The following is a 19,269-nucleotide window of genomic DNA, read 5'->3' as shown; positions in this document are numbered from 1 at the left end:
GACATTATTGTGGAATGTAGGATGATCTGAAGAGCACAATGTCTGACATTTTCTATTAATTTTAGTCTGAAATAACATGAAAATGGTACGATTATCAGGTTAAAATTAAAAGATTTGATTGAGTCCCCAGTGTTTCAAGATCAAGAGTCAACACGTCCGGTTCAAACATCCACCCATCCATTATCTATACACCGCTTAATCCTCACTGGGGTTGCAGGGGGCTGGAGTCTATCCCAGCTGACTCAGGGTGAAGGCAGGGGACACCCTGGACAGGTCACCAGTCTATCACAGGGCTACACTTAGAGACAGACAACCACGCACACCCACATTCACACCTACAGACAATCTAGAATCACTAATTAACCTCAACATGTTTTTGGACTGTGGGAGGAAGCCAGAGAACCTGGAGAGAACCCACGCTGTACGGGGAGAACATGTAAAGTCCATGCAGAAACTGGGATGTGAACTGGTGACCTTCTTGCTGCAAGGCAACAGTGCGAACCACCGCTCCACCTGGCAGCCCCCGGTTCAAACATCTGTCTTCACATCTGCAGCGTGTACATTTAAATACATACAGCTGAGCAGCCCAGAATGCCTCAGAGAGACTTTAATGACATAATCCAACAGCCGTAGATGTGGACTGTGGTAGAAATCAACAGCACTAATGCAGTTATTAGTGCAGGAGAGAGAGCCACTTATCGATTTCAAGGGTTTTGTTCTGAGTCATGACATCAGGTTTGTGAAATGTTGCGGCTGAAAAATTCCACCTCCATCATACTTAACTTCAAATAAAATCACAGAGCAGGCTGAGAAATATTGTTTAAAAGCGTTTGTCTGCAACTCCAATGAGTGATAAAACGACAGAGAGAGCATAGAGGCAAATGCTGGAACATGAAACCACCTACAGGAACCAGTGATACTGCAAAAACAAGCTCATTAGCGGTGGTGCAGCAGCCATGTCAAATCTGAGGAGATTACAGTGAAAACGCTCGTTCTTGGATAATCTCTCCAGTTTAGTGGCAGCTTCTGATCAGGTGATTTGCTCGGTTGTGGATGTCGTGGGTGTTGCAGGTGCATCCTTGAAAAGCAGACCATGACCTTGGGTTTTGGCTGAGTAAGGAGCATCTGAATGAAACGCGGCGCGCCCCCGGCTGCCAGGCTGAGAAAAGGCGCATCCTCCTGCTTCTGCATTTCAGTCACGCAGCTTTGCTCAGATTGGAGATGAAGCATGAGGGATGTGTGTGGTTGTTTTGGTTTTTTTAACCTGCAAAAAAAAAATCTTGTGCAGCTGCCATCGGTAATTTAAAGACATAAATCGCGCTTTGCGTCGACGCCTTTGCTTTGCTTGAGTCAAGATTTGAGGTTTTTATCGCAGACAGGGAGCGCGTAATTTTGGACCATCTGCATTGCTTGCATCCGATCGAGCGACTGCATGTCGTCGAGGCGAGTAGCGCGAAAACAGATAGAAATCAAGAGTCTGCTTCGGGATATTTAATGCTTTTTTTTTGCAAAAATATTTAAACATATAATTTTGGAATTGGGTGCAGGGGCGATAAATAAGCGATACATTGCGATGCTCAGCATCATCCACCAACAGTGATGGTGCGTTAAGACAGCAGTAAAATAGCCTAGAAAGGTGATGGACGGTGTCCAGTCCAGCGGGTACAAGACACCTGCGATCCTGGTCCTGAATGCAGCGCAGAGAGACACCTAAGCGGGTGTCACCGTCAGCCCTGGATGCTGCGCCGAAGGATGGGATACTCCGACCCATCGTCGGGTAAAGATATACTCGGCAATAGGTCTCTTTGTTTCATATTTATTTGCGCATTTGGACTCGTCACACTTTTGCAACAGATTCTCTATGGAAAAAACTACATCAAGAGGTAAGTGTTGATTTTTTTTTTCTTACCTCAATCCTCATTAACAAGCAATTAGGGCGCAGGCCTCCATGTTAATGTCAGAGTTACAGGCTACACACTGCTGTAAGGTTAATATTCAGCCCTAAACCGCATGAATTCATTGATTCTAATAAATGACTGAATGGTGAAAGGTAACATATGAATGATAAACTGTTAAAACTGTCCAGTATAAATGGGAGTAGTCTGGATGAAGCACATGTCAGGACGCATGGGGAAAACAAGCTTTAGTGGCTGGAAAGAACAAAAGCAATTAACCATCCATCTTTTTTTCCCAGTGGCATAGTAAAACAATCTCCATTTGGATTTATTTTTTTGATATTTTCTGAAAATGAAGCATCACATTCACACCATACACAGCACCTCAGCTGTGTATGGTAATGTTTTTCCCTTTCTTTTTCCAAAGATCTTTGTTTGGTTTTTCCGTTTCAGCGTTCTTGACTGGTCCTAGCCTACATCTTACAGAGGCATCAGATTATCCTAATGCACACTAAAGCTCCTGGAGCTGATGATGATGATTACTGACAGCAACATGTTAAAGATGATGTGTATTTCTTACCGATCCCTGTTAAATAAATCATATTCACCACACTAGTGCACAGCCACTGCAGAGCCACGTTTTGTAATATTCATAAGAGCTCTCTGCAACAGTATTTTTGGGTAGCCCACTTTCAAGTCCATTTATTTGCTAAACTGCAGGCCGCTTCCCTCTCAATTCTATGAAAAATTCAGTGCGAGACGAGCAGATGCTGAGAAGCTGGGATGTTTGATCTTTAGGTGGTTTAAAAGAAAAAAGACGAATGTCACTCCAAAAAAGGACAAAAACAAATTCTGAAAAAAAAAAACCCCACCTCCAGATACTTAACAGACAGCACATATATGCTTATGTCAAAGCAAACATACATGTGCTACAATCTGAAAGCTCCCCACAGCTACCTCCCCCCCTCCTCTCCCCCCCTGCCACCCTGCTGGGCTGGTCTGATGATACTCAAATTGGATTCATGGCATCCTGACCTCTGCAGCGAGATGCATGAATTCAGACCCGACACACACACACACACACGAACACACCTCTCCTCGCCTGTGCCCTGACTTTACTCCTCAGCCTGGGAGAGAGAGAGAGAGAGAGAGAGAGAGGGGAACAAGCCACACAACCAAGTGGGCACAGCGGCAGCCATTTTGCTACAGTCTGTCTGCACACACACCTCAGTGCAAGTGGGGGAGACGGGGGAGAGAGAGAGAGAGAGAGAGGAGGGAGACAGTGAGAGACTGCAAGGGAGTGATAAAACTGAATGTGTTTGCAAGTGTGTGTGTGTGTGTGTGCGTAACAGAGAGAGAAGACGTCATCTTATGAAATCTCCCCGAGCGTCAACACTCAGGAGTCCACATGGGTCCGACCACACCCAGCCTCCTTCCCCCCACGAACACCCAGGCCTGAGAACACGTCAGCAGCATTTGTATTATTGCACTAATGCGCTTTGGGGGCTTCACAGGAGAAAAAAAAAACAACAACTCAGTAAATTACCTGAGGCGTGTCGGCTTGCACGGCTGCAGAGGAGACATTTGGGTGCTTACGGAGTGAAAGCTCAGGGATTAGCAGTTTAGAGCATCACTCTTACACCAACTCGCCCAAAGGTTCCTGCTTTAAATGTATTAAGACGCTCACTGGGGTCATCGTTGTGCTTGATGAAGCTCTGTTCCCTCGCGGACCACCTCGCTGACATCAGGATGAAACTGTGGAGGTTGTAGGATTGTAAAATGGCAGGAGGCTTATTAAACCATCACAGTGAGTGACACACTTCTGTGTAGGAAGACAAATTAACTTTCAACTCTGCTTGACTTGAAGCGGGCGATGTCTAAAAATACCCTCAGCTATAGAAAGGCTGCAGGTTGGTTCATAATTGTCCAATATCAAGTGCAAATTTGACTGCAAATTACAATTCTCTATATTATCAGTTTGACACTCTATTATTTAATCAAACCTGCAGTGTAAACACATTAGAAACATGTTAAAGTGTTTTTCTAATCAACACTCTTGATTCAATTTACAGTGATATGAAAGAAAGGCGCTGATCCTCACATGTCAGAAACTGGAACAAGCAATTATCTGCTCGATAAATGATGAAAAGCAGTTATTCAGTTATCGAAATTGATGTCAATTCATGCACATGTGACTCTGCTCCTGAACCCCTCTTCATACATTATGTAAGCGGGTTTTCATCAGGCTGTTGACAGAGCTGCACATAAATGTACTGGCTGTCGCAGCAAATCACAGCACTTATAACATTTTAAAATTTAATACAGAGAGGAAGTTACAAAGCGATTAGGGAGACCAAATAGACAGTGGTTGACTTTCTTGTTTCGGTACAAACAATAAACTACTTACCCGTCTTAATTGTTAGAGGAAATTCGCCTGGACGGATGGCCGTCTGGATCGATTGCGCCCAACCTTCCCTAAAAAACCCAAGTCACATAATCTATTAGTATTAAAGTCCTTCCTACTTTCCAGTCCCATCGCCTGGCGAGCCTGAGGGTAGAATCAGTGCACATTAGTGCTGCAGAGGAACTATGTGCATGTCGTTTGTCTACTAATGCTTAGATTACTGTCTCAACTGTGCTCTTAATTGAGTCAACAGGAGATAAATGGGCTCCTAATGTCTGAATTTGAACCTGCTCTGAGTCAGTCATGACACGAGATTGAAGGTTTTATTGGTCGCTGCAATTTTGGAAAACATCAGTATTATATAATGTTATATATTGACTTATATTAACCAACCTGATGCATTTTGGATTAAAATCAAGCCTGAATAGGAGGCATGTTTTGGTGATGACTAAGATCTGTGGGTAACTAAATTGTGCTGCTTTGATTAGCTCTTTTCCTATTTCAGGCACACACTCTAAAGCGAAGGCACAAACCGTCTCTCTGATTTCGGTGTGTTCACTTCTGCAGCCGCTTTCTGAGTATTATGGAGATGTTGAAGTGGCACTCAGAGAAGCCAAATGTGCCTGCACATCAGTATTGACACGGTGATGAATGCTCGATCACATAATGCACCCAGAAAGGCTCTTTGGGTTCGGTCTCCCCGCTGACATACACCCACAGAGCGCTCGCAGAGATGAGTCACACATGAATACTTGCATGATAATCAGGCAGATAACTGGAGAAGTTGCACGCCCACGGATATTTGGACATATGGAATGTGATTAGTCTGCTCGCAAATCAAGATTAGACTCCGATTTTAATATGTTCAAAGAATAAATCTGATAACAAATCTTTTGAAAAGACCAAAACCACTGTATCTAAAGCCTTATATATCATATTCCTCCGTGCTATAGACTGCAGTATTTATCAAAAAAAAAAAAAAAGGTAAAACACTGTTTCATTGGCTGACACCTTCCTTCATTCTGAATTGAACTCCACAGACACCATTCTGGGAAATGCACCAAATCTGCAAATGAAAATAGACCATTTCCTCCTGTGTGAGTGACATTTGCTAAAAACAACAGTGCCAGCAGCTTTAGGAAATCACACTTTTTGAAATGAAAGCACATTTTTGTTTAGATTCTTACATCTTCAAACGGAGCCAGCGGACACTTGAGCTGAAGGCCACAGACGAGTTAGGGAACTCACTGATAGACGGAGTTACGCTTTAATTGTTTTGGTCTTTTCATTGGATTTATTGGAAACAACAAAAATGTAGAATATTGAATAGTATTTTCCTGTAGTTAAAAATGGCATACATCTTGATATTATGCAAAAATGTCCTTGTTCTCTCTTGAGGAAATCATTAAATTATTGTCAACAGGCTCCATATCTCTGGAACACTGCTTCACTAGAATGATGTTTCTATACAACTACACTGCATTGTTAATTACATTTAGAAAGAAACACATTTTCATCCTGAAAGCTAAAACTGTGACGTAGTGAGAAACACTCTAGTTTGAAGAAGTTCAATGTTAGCAGGATAGCAGCGTAAGTCTGCAGCAAGAACCTTCACCCAGACGGCCAGGCTTTGTGTCCAGGAAGGGACGACTAGACTTTAGTTTTCATTCCTGGTTAGCTTTAGACACCAAAACCACATTTTCACAACGATACGTACATCTTAGAAGCTCGGCTAAGCTTTGGCACCAAAATTACTTTAGTATGCTTGGAAAAAATGTGGTTTGGGTTTAAATATAACCCTTTTGCAAAATTTTGAAATCTTCTTTCCCACTTTCTGGGTGATAAGTCTTTTTCCATTTCGCATATTGATGCTAGCTGGAAAGCAATATAACAAAAGGTAAAAATATGCTGATCTGAAATGTACTTATGATACAAAACAAACAAATGCTCAATACATAAGTGTCTAATCCCTTAAAACATAATTGAGAATGCAGTTTAGTTGTATAGAAATGTACTTTTTGAGAGACAGCGCTGCTCTAGAAGTAACTGGTTTATTCAAGGGACGTTTATAACATCCTAATGTTGTGAGGGTTAAGAAGCATCTGCACCAAATTCCTCCTCTGTGACCATCAAGTCTATTCAGCTGAAACTGACACAACTTCAGTTTAAGTTGCTCATATAGGTGAAGCCAAAAACACTAGATCCTGCAATCCATAGTAGGCTGTTGGTAGACACAGAGTTCGTCTCTAAATGAAGATTCCTCACTGAGCTGGGTTAGGTTTTCAGACGTATTGTTCTCACAGGCTGAGCGATGTTGACATATTGAGGAAACTGATCATTACGTGCAAATCTCTTTAATCAGGCTGAGAAGATGGTCGAATTTGGCAACTTTATACAGTACTCTTAGCAAATCTGTTGGCATCTCTTTCTCAGATGTAATTCGACATTTGCAGCAAGTTGGCACATAATTGTTCCTCGCTTAAATCACTGTGACTTTAATATATCGACTTACAAGTCTAACACTTACGCACGCCAACGTTGCAAAGTGTGAATGCTTGAATCAGAATAGTGGCAGCAGCCCAGCAGAACATAAATTAACCATTCAAAACCATGGTGTCATGAACTAAAAATATCATTCTAACCATGTTTGGTGTCATACTCTGACTGTTTTTCTTGAGCCAAAAAAGCTGGTCCCCCTTCATGTATCTTGTGTACGTGTGATCGTGTGAATGTGCAATTATGGCTTTGTGAGCGAACGTGTGGGCTTGTGTTTGCAGAAGAAGGACAAAGAAATCCCAAATAAACTGACTCATTTTCTTACTAGTGCGCAACAGTTTAGCCGACTCAAAGGGGACGAGACAGGAAATTGGACCGGTCCCGTTAATTTCTCGGATGATGGATCTCTGAAGCCTGCCAGAAATGGAAGGAAAAGGTACCTTTCCAGCGTGACTGACTGCACAACACCTCTGAGAAAAGAGAGTGTGAGAGAGAGAGAGAGAGTGAGAGAGACAGAGAGTGAGAGAAAGATAAAGAATGAAAGAGAACACAAATCCATCATAGTGACGACCCAGCCCTGCATGCGTTGGACTGGGCCGCGGAGACGCCCACGAGTCTCCTCAGATGCTGTAGAAAGAAACACAAGCCGCAGCACATTGACACATTTTCTTCTCTACTTGTTTTGACGTCTGCAGGTTTAGGAGGTTAGCAGGGGTGGTGATGTCACAGGACTATATCACACATTTAACTCTAACTTAACCTGTCTGCATGTTGACAGATGTTTCCGTCAGAATTTTCAGCCAGATTCACAGCTCTCCGTAATAAACACACCCTGCCTAGCCGATATTAAGAAGAAAAAAAAACGCTCTCAAAGGTAGGCCAGTTTGAAGGCATTTTTAGTCTTTTCACAGAAACCCAAGAATGCCTCTTTCTTTTTCATTAGTCTGAAAGGTATAAACTCTCATATTTTTTCAGTGGTGGTTGCACTTCAGATTTGCTCTTGCATGTTGTCTGATCCCGTCCACCTCGACCTCAGACCCTTAAACCCCATCCCCCTCTCCCTCTCCCCCCTTCCCCCTTCAGAAGCTGGTTGAACCACGGTCTCCTGTTGATGTACTGGCTTCTCCTTGTTACCTCTGTGTCCCATTCAGCACCCATCTCCAAATGCCTTGTCCTCCTCAACCTGTGTCTCATGTGTTCTGCACAGCTCTGTGTGTATGCCATGTACATAGTGTGGGCACTTCTCTCTGCTCCCCCTATCTCCCCCTTCTCACATCTGCATTGTCTCTCTCTGCGACCTGGATTTACCCCCCTTTTCCACTTTACTTTCCTTGTTACAAGAAGACAGGAAGGTGCCAGATTTTTTCTCCAAAGCTCCAATTTCATATTTTCACTGAGCAGTAGATGAAAAAAAGAAATGCTGGTTCCTCTTTCTCATCCTGGATTGGTTTTGAACCAGCATTGAAAACCAAGAGATGAAATTCATCTCACGAACGATTGTCTTGCTTTTAGAACTGAACAGAGAACACTTGCAAAGGTTTCATCATCTTAGCTAAAACAAGAACCAACAGCCCTATTCAGTGTGTCCGACACATTCTGTAAGACCGACGGTCCTCTCAGTAGAACCTCAGAAATACACTGCATCATCAGGTGGATGTAGACAACCAGTTTCATCGTTCCTTATTTGTACAGTTTCATCCCAGCATCTTGTTCCTTTCTATGCATCTCTCCATCGTATTGCTCGTTGTGTTCTTTTTTTTATTACCGTTTCCTTTTTAAACTCACCTCATTTTCCTTCACAGCCACAGGTAATATGTTTCAATTTTATCCATCTTTCAAGACGCCACACTCCACATCTCTTGAAAAATACCAACATTCATCCTAATAAATACACATCGCCGTTGCCGCCAAGTCCCATTACAGTTCCTAGACAATAAAAGATATTCATTACAATCTTAAGAGCTTTCTATAATTTAGATGTTGCCCAGAAGGACGATAGTTGTAAACAGATTACTTCAGACATCAGTGATTTTAATTAAAGCTATAAAGAAAAGCAACGTTCCTACAGTGCAGCAGCAGGAAACGTTTCCCCTCAAAAGATGCTCGAAGGATCATTATTTATACAAAACAAGTTTGGTTAAATGGAGCCAGAAAGAGATGAGTCAGTCAGTTCTGTGGCCCGCTGCCCAAAACTAACAGGAAAATTATGGATCAGAGATAAAGAGATCAAACCTCTGGGGGAGAGACTATTTACAACTGGATCATTTGGAAACCTTGATGTGCATTTAGTGCCTATTTATCGCCACGTCTGTGGTGCTGTTGGAGCAAGGTTGAATTTGCAAGCTGAAGAGAAGATCTGAAGCAAACATTTAATCATTATTTAGATGGAATCACAAAACCAAAGGTATTTAAATGTCATAATATGAAGAGACAGTTTTAGGCGTGGCCACAAATAGTTAACATTTTACAACTCTATCTTCCATTTTAGTTAATATTTGACTTTTAATTAAATGTGTTGTAGCACCTTTCTGTGACAGTTTTCCAATATAGACTCTTGACTTTGATTTCTCTTTAAGTAAGACCTTGGTTTAAATAACCCAGATTTAAAAAATAAATATAAAAGCACATTCAAAAATGTAATATGTGTGGAACTGAAATAAAGTTGAAATGTTCTGAAGCACCGATTAGGCAAAAGACACAGAATTGAATCTGGATTTAAATCACTTTTGCTGAACAGCCGCCACAGTGGATTGAGTTTACTGCTTTAAAGACTTTACGTTTATCTGTGACGTGCTAAAATGCAGTAAAGAAGCACAATTACATGCACATAAATTCGTGTCACTGGATCTAAAGACAGTCATTATTAGCTGACATAAGGACACAGCAGCAACAATACTAACAAGATTGAAGGAAATAAGTGGAACAATGTAATATTTCTCCTTTAAAAAGTTGAAATACCTCATTTGAATACACAATACATAAACAGAAGCTCCAAATCTTAATTTACATCCCAAACTCCAAGTTCAAACTGCTCCACAAGCATGTCAAGTAACGTTTAAGCAAAGCACAGTTGTGAAAATTAAACACATTTTATTCCTAATTAAAAATCCCTTCCTCTCCCTAACATGGTTGCACTTCAGAAAACAGGAACAAACCACGTTGCACTGGTGGTTTTCCTTTTCCTCTCTTTTCAGCTTCCATCCTGACCACCCCCACTCCATCCCAAATACACACACATTTTAACCAGACCACATGTTTTCTTAAAAAAAATAAAATGCTGCGCTGCAAGAAATGTGCATCAGTGCATGAGCAAATGGCAACTAAGTGACATCTTGGTTTAAATTGCACAACCGGCATGAATCCCTTCAGCTTTCTCTGCAGAACCATTTTGTTCAATCCGCCGAAGCCACACCACCACACCAAAGACATTATTTTGTGTACTTTTTGGTTCATGTTGCCATTTCAATGTAATAATTGTTTTGCATTTGTCCTAAATGGATTTCTTTAGATTCTACAGCTCTAGTAAGATGAAATTAAGTTCCAAATATCATTTTGTATGATTGCTCGTTTGCATGCTCACTGGTGTTTGTGTTTATGTTTACCAAAATATGAGTAAATCTCAAAATGTCATGTTACCGCAGCCAGCACAGTCGACATAGAGTACTTAACTGTATGCTCACGAAAAAAAAGCACTTTCATGTCCATATCCACCAGACACTACATCTGATCCACCATTTTAACAAGCTATGCACTGGAATTAACGCTCCTTTTCCCCTTTCAAACTGTTTTCTGTTTCTCTTCTAAATTAATACACAGCATAAATACACATTTAAAACCCCGAATATTACACATGCAAGTTCTCATCATAACTAGTTATAGACATGAAAATATGAGAGGTACTATTTCTCTTTCTCACTTAGCGTCTCACATTGGTTTAGACTAAGATGTAACAGAATCTGGTGCAAGTGTCCAGTAAACAGTATGTTACTCTCCTGTTTGTGACGCCTAAAATCAGTTACATCACTTCTGTCATTTGTCATCCCACAATGCTACACTGATATTTTACTATTTCATAAAGTCAAACCATAGACATTTTATAGTAATTATGCAGTATTTTTTTGCTTTTACTGTGCCCTTTAAACACACTGTTTTGAATATATATTGCATTTTTATCTCCACAGTTTGTTGATAATTCTGTTGATTCTCTTGTGTGTGAGGAGGTGCAGGCAGAGGATGACTGTGTTTATCCCTCCAGGTATCTGGAAAACTATGATGGCTCCTTTGAGTACAACTCTACTGCATGCAGGGAGCTCAGACAGGAGATTATGGACGTCAAAGTCCTGACAATGTGAGTGTTTATTTAAAATACATCCAAACCCTGTGTTTTTACCCCCTCCCTCCCCTTAAGGTGATCCTCAATCATCTGTCAGGTAGGTAGTTTTTGAAATAAAGTAAATGTTGGTGGTTAAGAGAAAGTGCAGTACTCAGACTCTGTAATGAGTCCTCAGAGGGAGGCCGGTGGGAGCTGTGCAGCTGGCAGAGTGGGCGGATGGTAGCGGTGGAGTGAGGCAGAGCGTGTAGGCAGACTGGCTGGCAGGTAGATTACCTGAAGCCTGAAGAGACTGTTGTCAGACAAACCACCATCAGTAAGAATAAAAAGACTAGGAGGCTTTGAGGATCAGATGCAATCTGGCGAAGACTTGATGGAAATCCGGGGTAGATGCAGTGCAGGAGCAGGGAGGCAGCATTGCCCATCAGGGACAACACGTCAACAGAAAAACAAAAGAGGCACAAGGGATGGTAAACTGGAGACAACACGACAGCAGACCATGACAGCGAATATCAGGCAGCTCTGTGGAAACCAATATGAATAATCATCATATTTCCAAAGAGTAACTAAAATAATTGCAAGCCTTTACAATTCCATAGATGCAGAACAGTGATTTCTGGCACAGCTTCAGTTACTTTCCGCAGAGGAGAAAGGAAGATGTCTAAAGAGGTCAGCACTCCAGCAACACCTACAGCATGAAGAACCACATTATTGTCGAACCAATGTGTCTCAGCTTGCGAATGACCCCGATAAAGACTGCAAGCCCAAGCATGTTGTTCTGACACTAAAGCACCTTTTAAAACAGCAGGTGTCGCTGGAGTTTTAACCTCTTCAGTCTTAAAAACTGTTCCTGTGAAAATTGTTAAAAAATACTTTCAAAAATACCTTTAGCTAGTTTGCACCACCTCTTTGAGTTCATCATGTGGCTGGGGGCTTGAGTTGTCTGAAAAAGTAAGAAAGGTGAAGTCAATGCAGAAGGGCCTTTAACCTGCATTCTTTTAACAGCCAGCAGGGGGCGACTGCTCTGCTTGAAAATGAAGTCAGATTGTTTAGAAGTCTATGAAAAAATGACCGAACTTCTGACTTGACTTATTACCTCAATAAACACTTTCTTCATTAGTGTATGGTCTCAATCACTTCTTCCAAGACAATACAGCTTGATGTTCATTTAGCAAGCTGTGGTCGCATTTGGAAAAAAAACAAAGGACGATAAAACAGGATATGATTTAGGCTACTTTGTGATTGACAGGTCACCACTGTAGGGGTGTGTGTAGTTTCCTCACATTAGTTACCACACATTCCTTACGTCTGGTTTTGAAAGACTTAAACATTAGTCAGCAAATCAGTGGGTGACATAATGGTGACTGTGTCCATCTTCTTAATGCAGTCTGTGCACAAAATATTAAGTCCTGCTGAAAGTGATGGTCATTAGCAGGTATTTGATCAGTAAACAAAGTTTTGGACAAATAAAAATGTTGGTAATGATGGCGGGAGATTTCATGGCGACTCATCCAGTAGCTCTTGAGACATTTTACTCAAAATCACAGATGTGTTAGAGGACAGAGGAGCACAACAAGTGTGATGATTGATCCTCTAGGGACCATGAATGTTTACACAAATTTCCCACCCATAATTGTTATTTCAATTTCGACCAAAAGTAGTGAACCTGTTGATTTATAATGACAACTGACAAAAAATAGGGATGAGTTACAATTTAATATTTATACAGATTACAGAGAAAACATTCAAGTCACATATATTTATATCATTATTTAAATGAATTTTATACAGTTTCTAAAGTGTGTTTGTCAGGTCATATTGATGTGGTGCATTTGATTGCACACATTTTTCCATCAATTAGTAACTCTGCCTGTTAAAGAGATGAAGAACTGCTGAGTGAAATCGATGTTCTGACCATCCATGAGTTTCACAACAAACAATAAAGAGCAAGCTGACTACTTCATTTTCCAAAAAAAATGAAGGGAGCCTGAAGTAGAACTGAAAGAGAACCGTTCAACAATGCAGACGGCTCATAGAATCCATAATTCTGCCAACACTTGACAGCTGAGCTGTTGCTCTCATCTTTTATGATCTTTTTCACTGCAGCACCCTATAAATAACACATTTACACATCATGCAGTACATTACTGGCCAGATTCATGACGCTCAATGAGCCAATTGTGCTAACGGCAAATCTGAGCAGCATCTTTCTTCTTGTATGAGTATGAACATTGTCCAGTGACCTTTTGATGGCATCCCTAAGGCTGTTGAACTTTATCGTTAAATGCGTTCCGGGCTCTTGACGAAGGGGCCTTGAGCCACTCTGGCTGTGGCACAGAACAGCTGCTGACACTCTGCCAGACAGCAAAATAAAGATGCGGGGCTGCCTCCCACTGCAAATCCTATCACCCGGTCCATCTCAAAGGAAATGTCAGTTCAAGGACGGCTATTTCAGACAAGCTTGATGAAGCCGCTGCCTCTCTGCGAACAAGTCTAGATCAAGTGGCATCAGTAGGGCTGCCACCGGGTCCTCACTGCAATTTCTGTCTCTCCCCCACCCCCTTTGTGTGCTTGTGTTCCTGAGTGTTTTTCTTTTACAACATTTCTTCAATTTACTACCCCTGTAGAAACATGGTTAATCGGAAAAATCATGGCCATGGGTGTCCTCCCTCATTCCACAAGTCTCTCTGCCTGTCTGCCAGGGTGAAAACCTCAGAGCTGTTTGAGAGGTGGCGGAACCTGCAGGTGTGTAGGTGGGAGCAGAACAAGGAGGAGACCAGCAACTTTAAGTAAGCATTACTCACTCTGACTCAGGAGACTTTTACATCTAAACGTCTAGACTGGTACAAAAAATAGCTCTGATTTTCAGACTGTATATCTCTGTCTCTTTATGTCTGGGGTTGTGTCTCCTGATTTTATTTGGAAATTCGTATAGACAGACTTTTCTCAATGGAAAGTTATGCATTGCTTCTGCTTAAGGTCCAGTTTGTGATTGAAATAAAACAAATGCTCTTTATCTATGACTAGTGTTGACAGTGCTTTTTATGCAAATTGTCATTCAGTGAAAAAGGATTTATGCTGTTGTTTCATCTGGTAGAATAAAATACTGGACTTTTTTTTTCTGTAAATATCAAAACAAAAGGAGTGTGTATGTGTTTATGACCATATGGTATATAAAACATAAAAATAATGCTTTATGATGACTCCAGTGTGCTTCAGATTGCTCACCATTTCAGTGCTGCTCAACATGTTTCAATAAAACCAACAGAAAACAAAAACATGTAATAAAAAGTTAGATTATATGTTACATAGGAACACCAAATAATTAGGACTAAACAGACGTCAGTCAAATATACAGTTTAACCTGGTTTTGGTCTTGATGCTGAGATGCTTTCTTCTACAATGAAACTAACATTTTGCTTTTCTTCCCGGCAGGATGTCTCTGTCTCGCTGCTGTAATGCTCCGTCCTTTCTGTTCACCACCAAGAGGAACACTCCTGCAGGGACCAAGCTTAGGTACGAGGTGGACACCAGTGGTATCCTCCCTATTACCACCGAGGTCTTTAAGATGTTCCCAGATGTGAGTTCATCACCTCTTTTATCAGGGTTTCTTTTGCTCCTGACTCTCTGCTGCTTGCATTCAACCGTCGGTGTGACATTTTTTTTTCCAAACCTGGTGATTTGATCTATTTGTTTTTTCTCTGCTGCCTGTGTGACACTAACGCATCATGTCTGCTTCATCCAGGATATGCCATATTCCAAATCACAGTACAAGAAATGTGCTGTAATTGGAAATGGTGGTATCATCAAGAACAGCAAATGTGGAAAGGAAATTGACTCAGCAGATTTTGTTTTTAGGTATGCAAGATACAATCTTTCAGTCTTTGCTATGTGAGGGGCTGCATAGTGATAATCACGATTAGATTGTGGTTTAAGATTATACATGTTTAGAATGATTATAAATCAATTTAGCGGAATAGAATGGTGCCATTTTACTTGTACTGTCCTCAGTTAACAAGTAATAAAACTTGGACTTAGTCGTAATAATAAAGCACAACATGCACTCGCAAAAAACACTTGCTCAACATCTCACCTGAGCTTTTTTTTTTTTGATTGAGCAGTTTTCTATTTGTGAGTTGGCTGCTGCTAAACCTTAACTTGTCAACAGTTTTTGGCAATTTTTGAAACAGCAGATCATTGATTTCCCACTGAGGTACACAAAAGTTAGCTTCTCATTTCTAGCCAGGGTGACTGCCAATTTACCGCATGAAGCGACTTCTGCTGCTGGCAGTTTGTCACGACCTGGTTCAGAAGCCATGACAAAATAATGAGGTACAGGGACGCTCTGAAAGCTAAGTGGTTCAAGTGCTTACCAAATGGGCACATTTGCCGTGAGCATGCGGATACGCAGTGTGTCTCCTCGCTATCGAGTAAAGGTTAAAAATCCTGAAAAGAAGTCTGAAAAGTAAATCTTAATAGAAGACTTAGATGCAAGGTAAAGGCCAATGCTGAATTTATTTTAACAAGAACATGAAATATATGAATATTTCAGTGGGAGTCCTTTGTTAGTGCCTCAGATCTGTCCTTGATGAACACATACAAGATATTTTACTAACACAAAGAGGCTAAAGTGAGTACGAGCTTGGATGTTTGCTTTACTGTTTAAATTTTCAGCTACTGTGTGTGTTTGTTGAATGTAACACTATTTTAAATAGCTGGAGTGTTAGATTATTAATATCCCAATACAGAGCAGCCAGTGATACCCTACACTGTGATGAGCAGCCTTCCTGCAGTAATTGGGTTGTTTTAAAAGTTTTAATGCTTTTTTAATGTAATCTATGAATAATTAACGATGACACCCATCAGCCGTATACCACTTGGTTTGGTTAAGCTACTCGTGACAGCAGACAAACTCACTGTCTGGTCAGATCTTGACACTTTAGCTCTTGGTTTTGGAAATGCTAACAAGACAAACCAGCCTCGAAGGTCTTTCTGTAACTCAATGTGAACACAGCTTCAACAAGAAAAATCTAAAAATGGCACCTTTGCATGTCTAGTTTTGGTGCCAAGCTATTGAATAACCAGCGCTCAGGTTTAGCAGCAGCCAATTATGTTTGATCTTTTTGTCCCACTTCAGACCACAACCTTTCTGTGATTATCGTGCAGCTCTTCATTAGGTTTCACCAGCAACATGTCAAGCCTAAATAAAATGAAACTTGAACTCCAGTGAACTGATATTTTCCCTTTTTGCAGATGCAACATTCCACCCATTAATGACAAGTACTCAGCAGATGTTGGCACTAAAACAGATCTGGTGACAATAAATCCGAGCATTATTACTGAGAGGTACTGTAAATATGGGTCTGAACAAGAAGTCGTATCTCTTTGTCTCTCACTCTGCTTCTTCCTCTGGTCTTCTCCTCTCTTTTTTTTTTTGGCTTTTATCATCAGTTTCATTTTCTCTGCAGATTTCAGAAGCTGGAGAAATGGCGGCGACCGTTTTACGAAGTTCTCCAGAACTACGAGAACTCCTCCGTGGTGCTACCGGCCTTCTACAACACCCGCAACACCGACGTTTCTTTCAGGGTCAAGTACATGCTGGACGACTTCGACTCCCAGAGAGGCGTGTTCTTCTTCCACCCGCAGTACCTGCTGAACGTGCAGCGTTTCTGGGCCGTGCAGGGCGTCCGGGCCAAGCGGCTCAGCAGCGGCCTGATGCTCGTGACCGCCGCCTTGGAGATGTGCGAGGAGGTCCACCTCTACGGTTTCTGGGCGTTCCCCATGAACCCCTCCGGCATCTTCATCACTCACCACTACTACGACAACGTCAAGCCGCGACCCGGATTTCACGCCATGCCCCACGAAATTTTCAACTTCATTCACATGCATACACGTGGCATCCTCAACGTGCACACGGGGCAGTGCACGTGATCTGTCTGCATTAATGTGTGAGCGCAGCATTTTACCTTTTTTAGTTTTTTGTGTTGCATTTCCGTTCAGTTCACTATTTCCTCCTCCCTCGTTAAACAGAGCATTGGCCTTGGGAGCACACACTTCTTCTGCTCCCATTATTTCAACGACATGTTGAAGATTGCTTGCTTTAATTGCCAACATGTTTCTCTTTTCAACGTGTACCTTAAGTTGTTTACTTAGCCAGTCAAATCACTATGGTTACCTGTGACTCTGACCATAGGATGCTTGTTTTTAATGTGAAAAGTGGTCTTCATAGTGATGTTGTTTCTGTGAAGTTTTCTAGTGGCTCTGCTGTACAGAGGTGTTGTTTTCTACTCGATTGCACAGATATTTACGCTGAAACGGGGCTGCAGTGGGAGTCTTTGTGCCCCCTCATCCCCCTTCTCTCTCTCTTCTTCTTCTTCTCTCTTTATCTCGGACACTCTGTGGGTGTGGCAGCTTTTAATGTTTGTGTGAGACAAAAGCCTGAACCTTGATATTGAGCTAATATTTAGAAAAAAGAAAAAAGTTGTACATCCAATTGTCTACTTTTGTAATCTATTTCCTATTCACCAGATTCACTGGGTGAATATTTTAAAAACACTACTATTGAAATGGCCTGTTTTCAGCGGCCTACTTTCTCCCACTCAAAAACAATCCTCTGATATTTCTGGTGAAAAAAAATATCGGAGCACGCTTGTCACGGTTTTGGACAAAAACCTGATAAATATTTTACATGGATACCATCTCAACAGAAGTTTGACTTGCAAAGGCCATCCGATTTGTAAAAGCTACACAGCACTGTTGAGCAGCCCAGCCTCTCGCTGTCATTCATGTCTTAAGCCATATTGCCTTATGAGGTATCAAACCCCTCTGTACGATCTGCAACGCACCCGTGTGCTTTGCTCATCTACAAATACATCATCGTCAAACTACAATCTTAGTTTGTCTCTTGAATTCAAGGACACTTAAGACTTGCTAAGGTATAGAAATCCATGTGCAGTTCTCAGCGTATATTCTATTGGAACTACTCCGTGTAAGCTCCATTCATAACCACGTAATGCTCTGCATGACTTTATACTTGGCGTTGTGTGTGCCTGCTTCAATGATCACTGAAATATGTTTACACTTAAGCCTCTATCGAAGCTCACAGTGCTTTTGGAGATGTATACACGAACCTTTTCACGGAGAGATTCAAGTGAGTTATGTAATGCAGTTCTCATTCATAATTGATCGCAAGAGTGAAGATGGTCGCTGCCCCTGCTTGAAGTGCTACGACACTTTGTATTATTTTTACCTTCCACTTTCGACTGTGAACATTCAGTTTGCACTCAAGCGAGGCATTGTGCATTTAAGTACTGAAAAGCTGTGTAGGTTTATACTGTTTCTTTTGGTGCAAAAGGTTTTAAGAGATTGTAAATTATCGTTTCGTCGCTCCTCCGTCCGTCCACGCTCGACCGCACACTTTGTCCATAGGTTTCTTTGCATTTGAATGATAAGATGCTGTTTCTTTCATCGTTTATAGGTATTCTTTGTGTGTTTATGCACAAGAGATGTGAGTTGAACAAATATGAAAACCAAAAATTTTCGGCTTAACCACTAAATTGTTGTATGTCGCAACTGAACTAAGAATGGGAAAGGAGAGGAACTGGTCTGTGTAATGAATGGAGGTGATATATAACACAGTGCTTCTTAACTGACTCTGGATCATTTCTTTATACTGGTACTGTGTTTGTAAATAAACTTGTTTGGATTTTCTCACTTGTATGTTCATGGATTCATTATTATTATTGTGTGTGTGTGTGAGGGGGAGTGTAAGAATGCATTGCTGTATATGTGCCACAGAAAGCCTAATGGTATTAATAAACTGCCTGATTTATACATAGTTTAGTTTTTTCTGCCATCACATATAGTATGCTTGCTGGGGGTGAGTGAGGTTTTGATTTGTTTGCTCCATTTAGCTCCTTAGAGTCCACCTCCACTCAAAAATATATTTTGCTGATGTTACACTAAACTGGGTTTTCTGGCCAGAATGATGTATGCGCAGCGTTTGACACAAAAAGGTTGCTCTTGCACCCATCTGCTGCAGGTGCAAGTTTTCCCCAAACTGACCTTAAAACTAAGTGTAAGACATGCACACACAAGCACAATATGCAACCCAACTGAACAAGCAGCTTACCCAGCAGGGACGC

General features: G+C 41.3%; 1 protein-coding gene across 3 annotated transcripts; it reads left to right on the top strand.

The window, feature by feature from the left end:
- The first annotated feature begins 1,185 nt into the window (after positions 1–1,185).
- Positions 1,186–18,838, top strand: st8sia5 (ST8 alpha-N-acetyl-neuraminide alpha-2,8-sialyltransferase 5). Of its 3 annotated transcripts, XM_008282772.1 has the most exons (9): positions 1,186–1,883; positions 7,124–7,231; positions 7,574–7,669; positions 11,051–11,143; positions 13,828–13,914; positions 14,561–14,705; positions 14,871–14,983; positions 16,379–16,471; positions 16,594–18,838. In XM_008282772.1, the coding sequence occupies exons 1-9, from the start codon at positions 1,738–1,740 to the stop codon at positions 17,054–17,056; spliced, it is 1,344 nt and encodes a 447-aa protein (XP_008280994.1). In that variant the 5' UTR covers positions 1,186–1,737; the 3' UTR covers positions 17,057–18,838. The 3 variants fall into 3 exon arrangements, with proteins under 3 accessions (XP_008280994.1, XP_008280993.1, XP_008280992.1); XM_008282771.1 differs by lacking the exon at positions 7,574–7,669 and having other exon boundaries at positions 1,211–1,883; XM_008282770.1 differs by lacking the exon at positions 7,574–7,669 and having other exon boundaries at positions 1,211–1,883; positions 13,753–13,914.
- The last annotated feature ends 431 nt before the right edge of the window (positions 18,839–19,269 follow it).

The sequence above is a fragment of the Stegastes partitus genome, unplaced genomic scaffold (assembly GCF_000690725.1).
Source record: "Stegastes partitus isolate 25-593 unplaced genomic scaffold, Stegastes_partitus-1.0.2 Scaffold285, whole genome shotgun sequence".
Classification (NCBI taxonomy): Eukaryota; Metazoa; Chordata; class Actinopteri; family Pomacentridae; genus Stegastes; species Stegastes partitus.
The sequence above is the reverse complement of the archived record's forward strand: the minus strand, read 5'-3'. Positions and strand labels throughout refer to the sequence as shown.

What these genes read in the sequence shown, in the direction of transcription:
- st8sia5 (XM_008282772.1), top strand. Translation starts at nt 1,738, where the DNA reads ATGCTGCGCCGAAGGATGGGATACTCCGACCCATCGTCGGGTAAAGAT. An exon ending in GCCAGAAATGGAAGGAAAAG is followed by an intron (nt 7,232 to 7,573) that starts GTACCTTTCCAG and finishes GCATGTTGACAG; the next exon opens with ATGTTTCCGTCAGAATTTTC. An exon ending in TCAGCAGATTTTGTTTTTAG is followed by an intron (nt 14,984 to 16,378) that starts GTATGCAAGATA and finishes CCCTTTTTGCAG; the next exon opens with ATGCAACATTCCACCCATTA.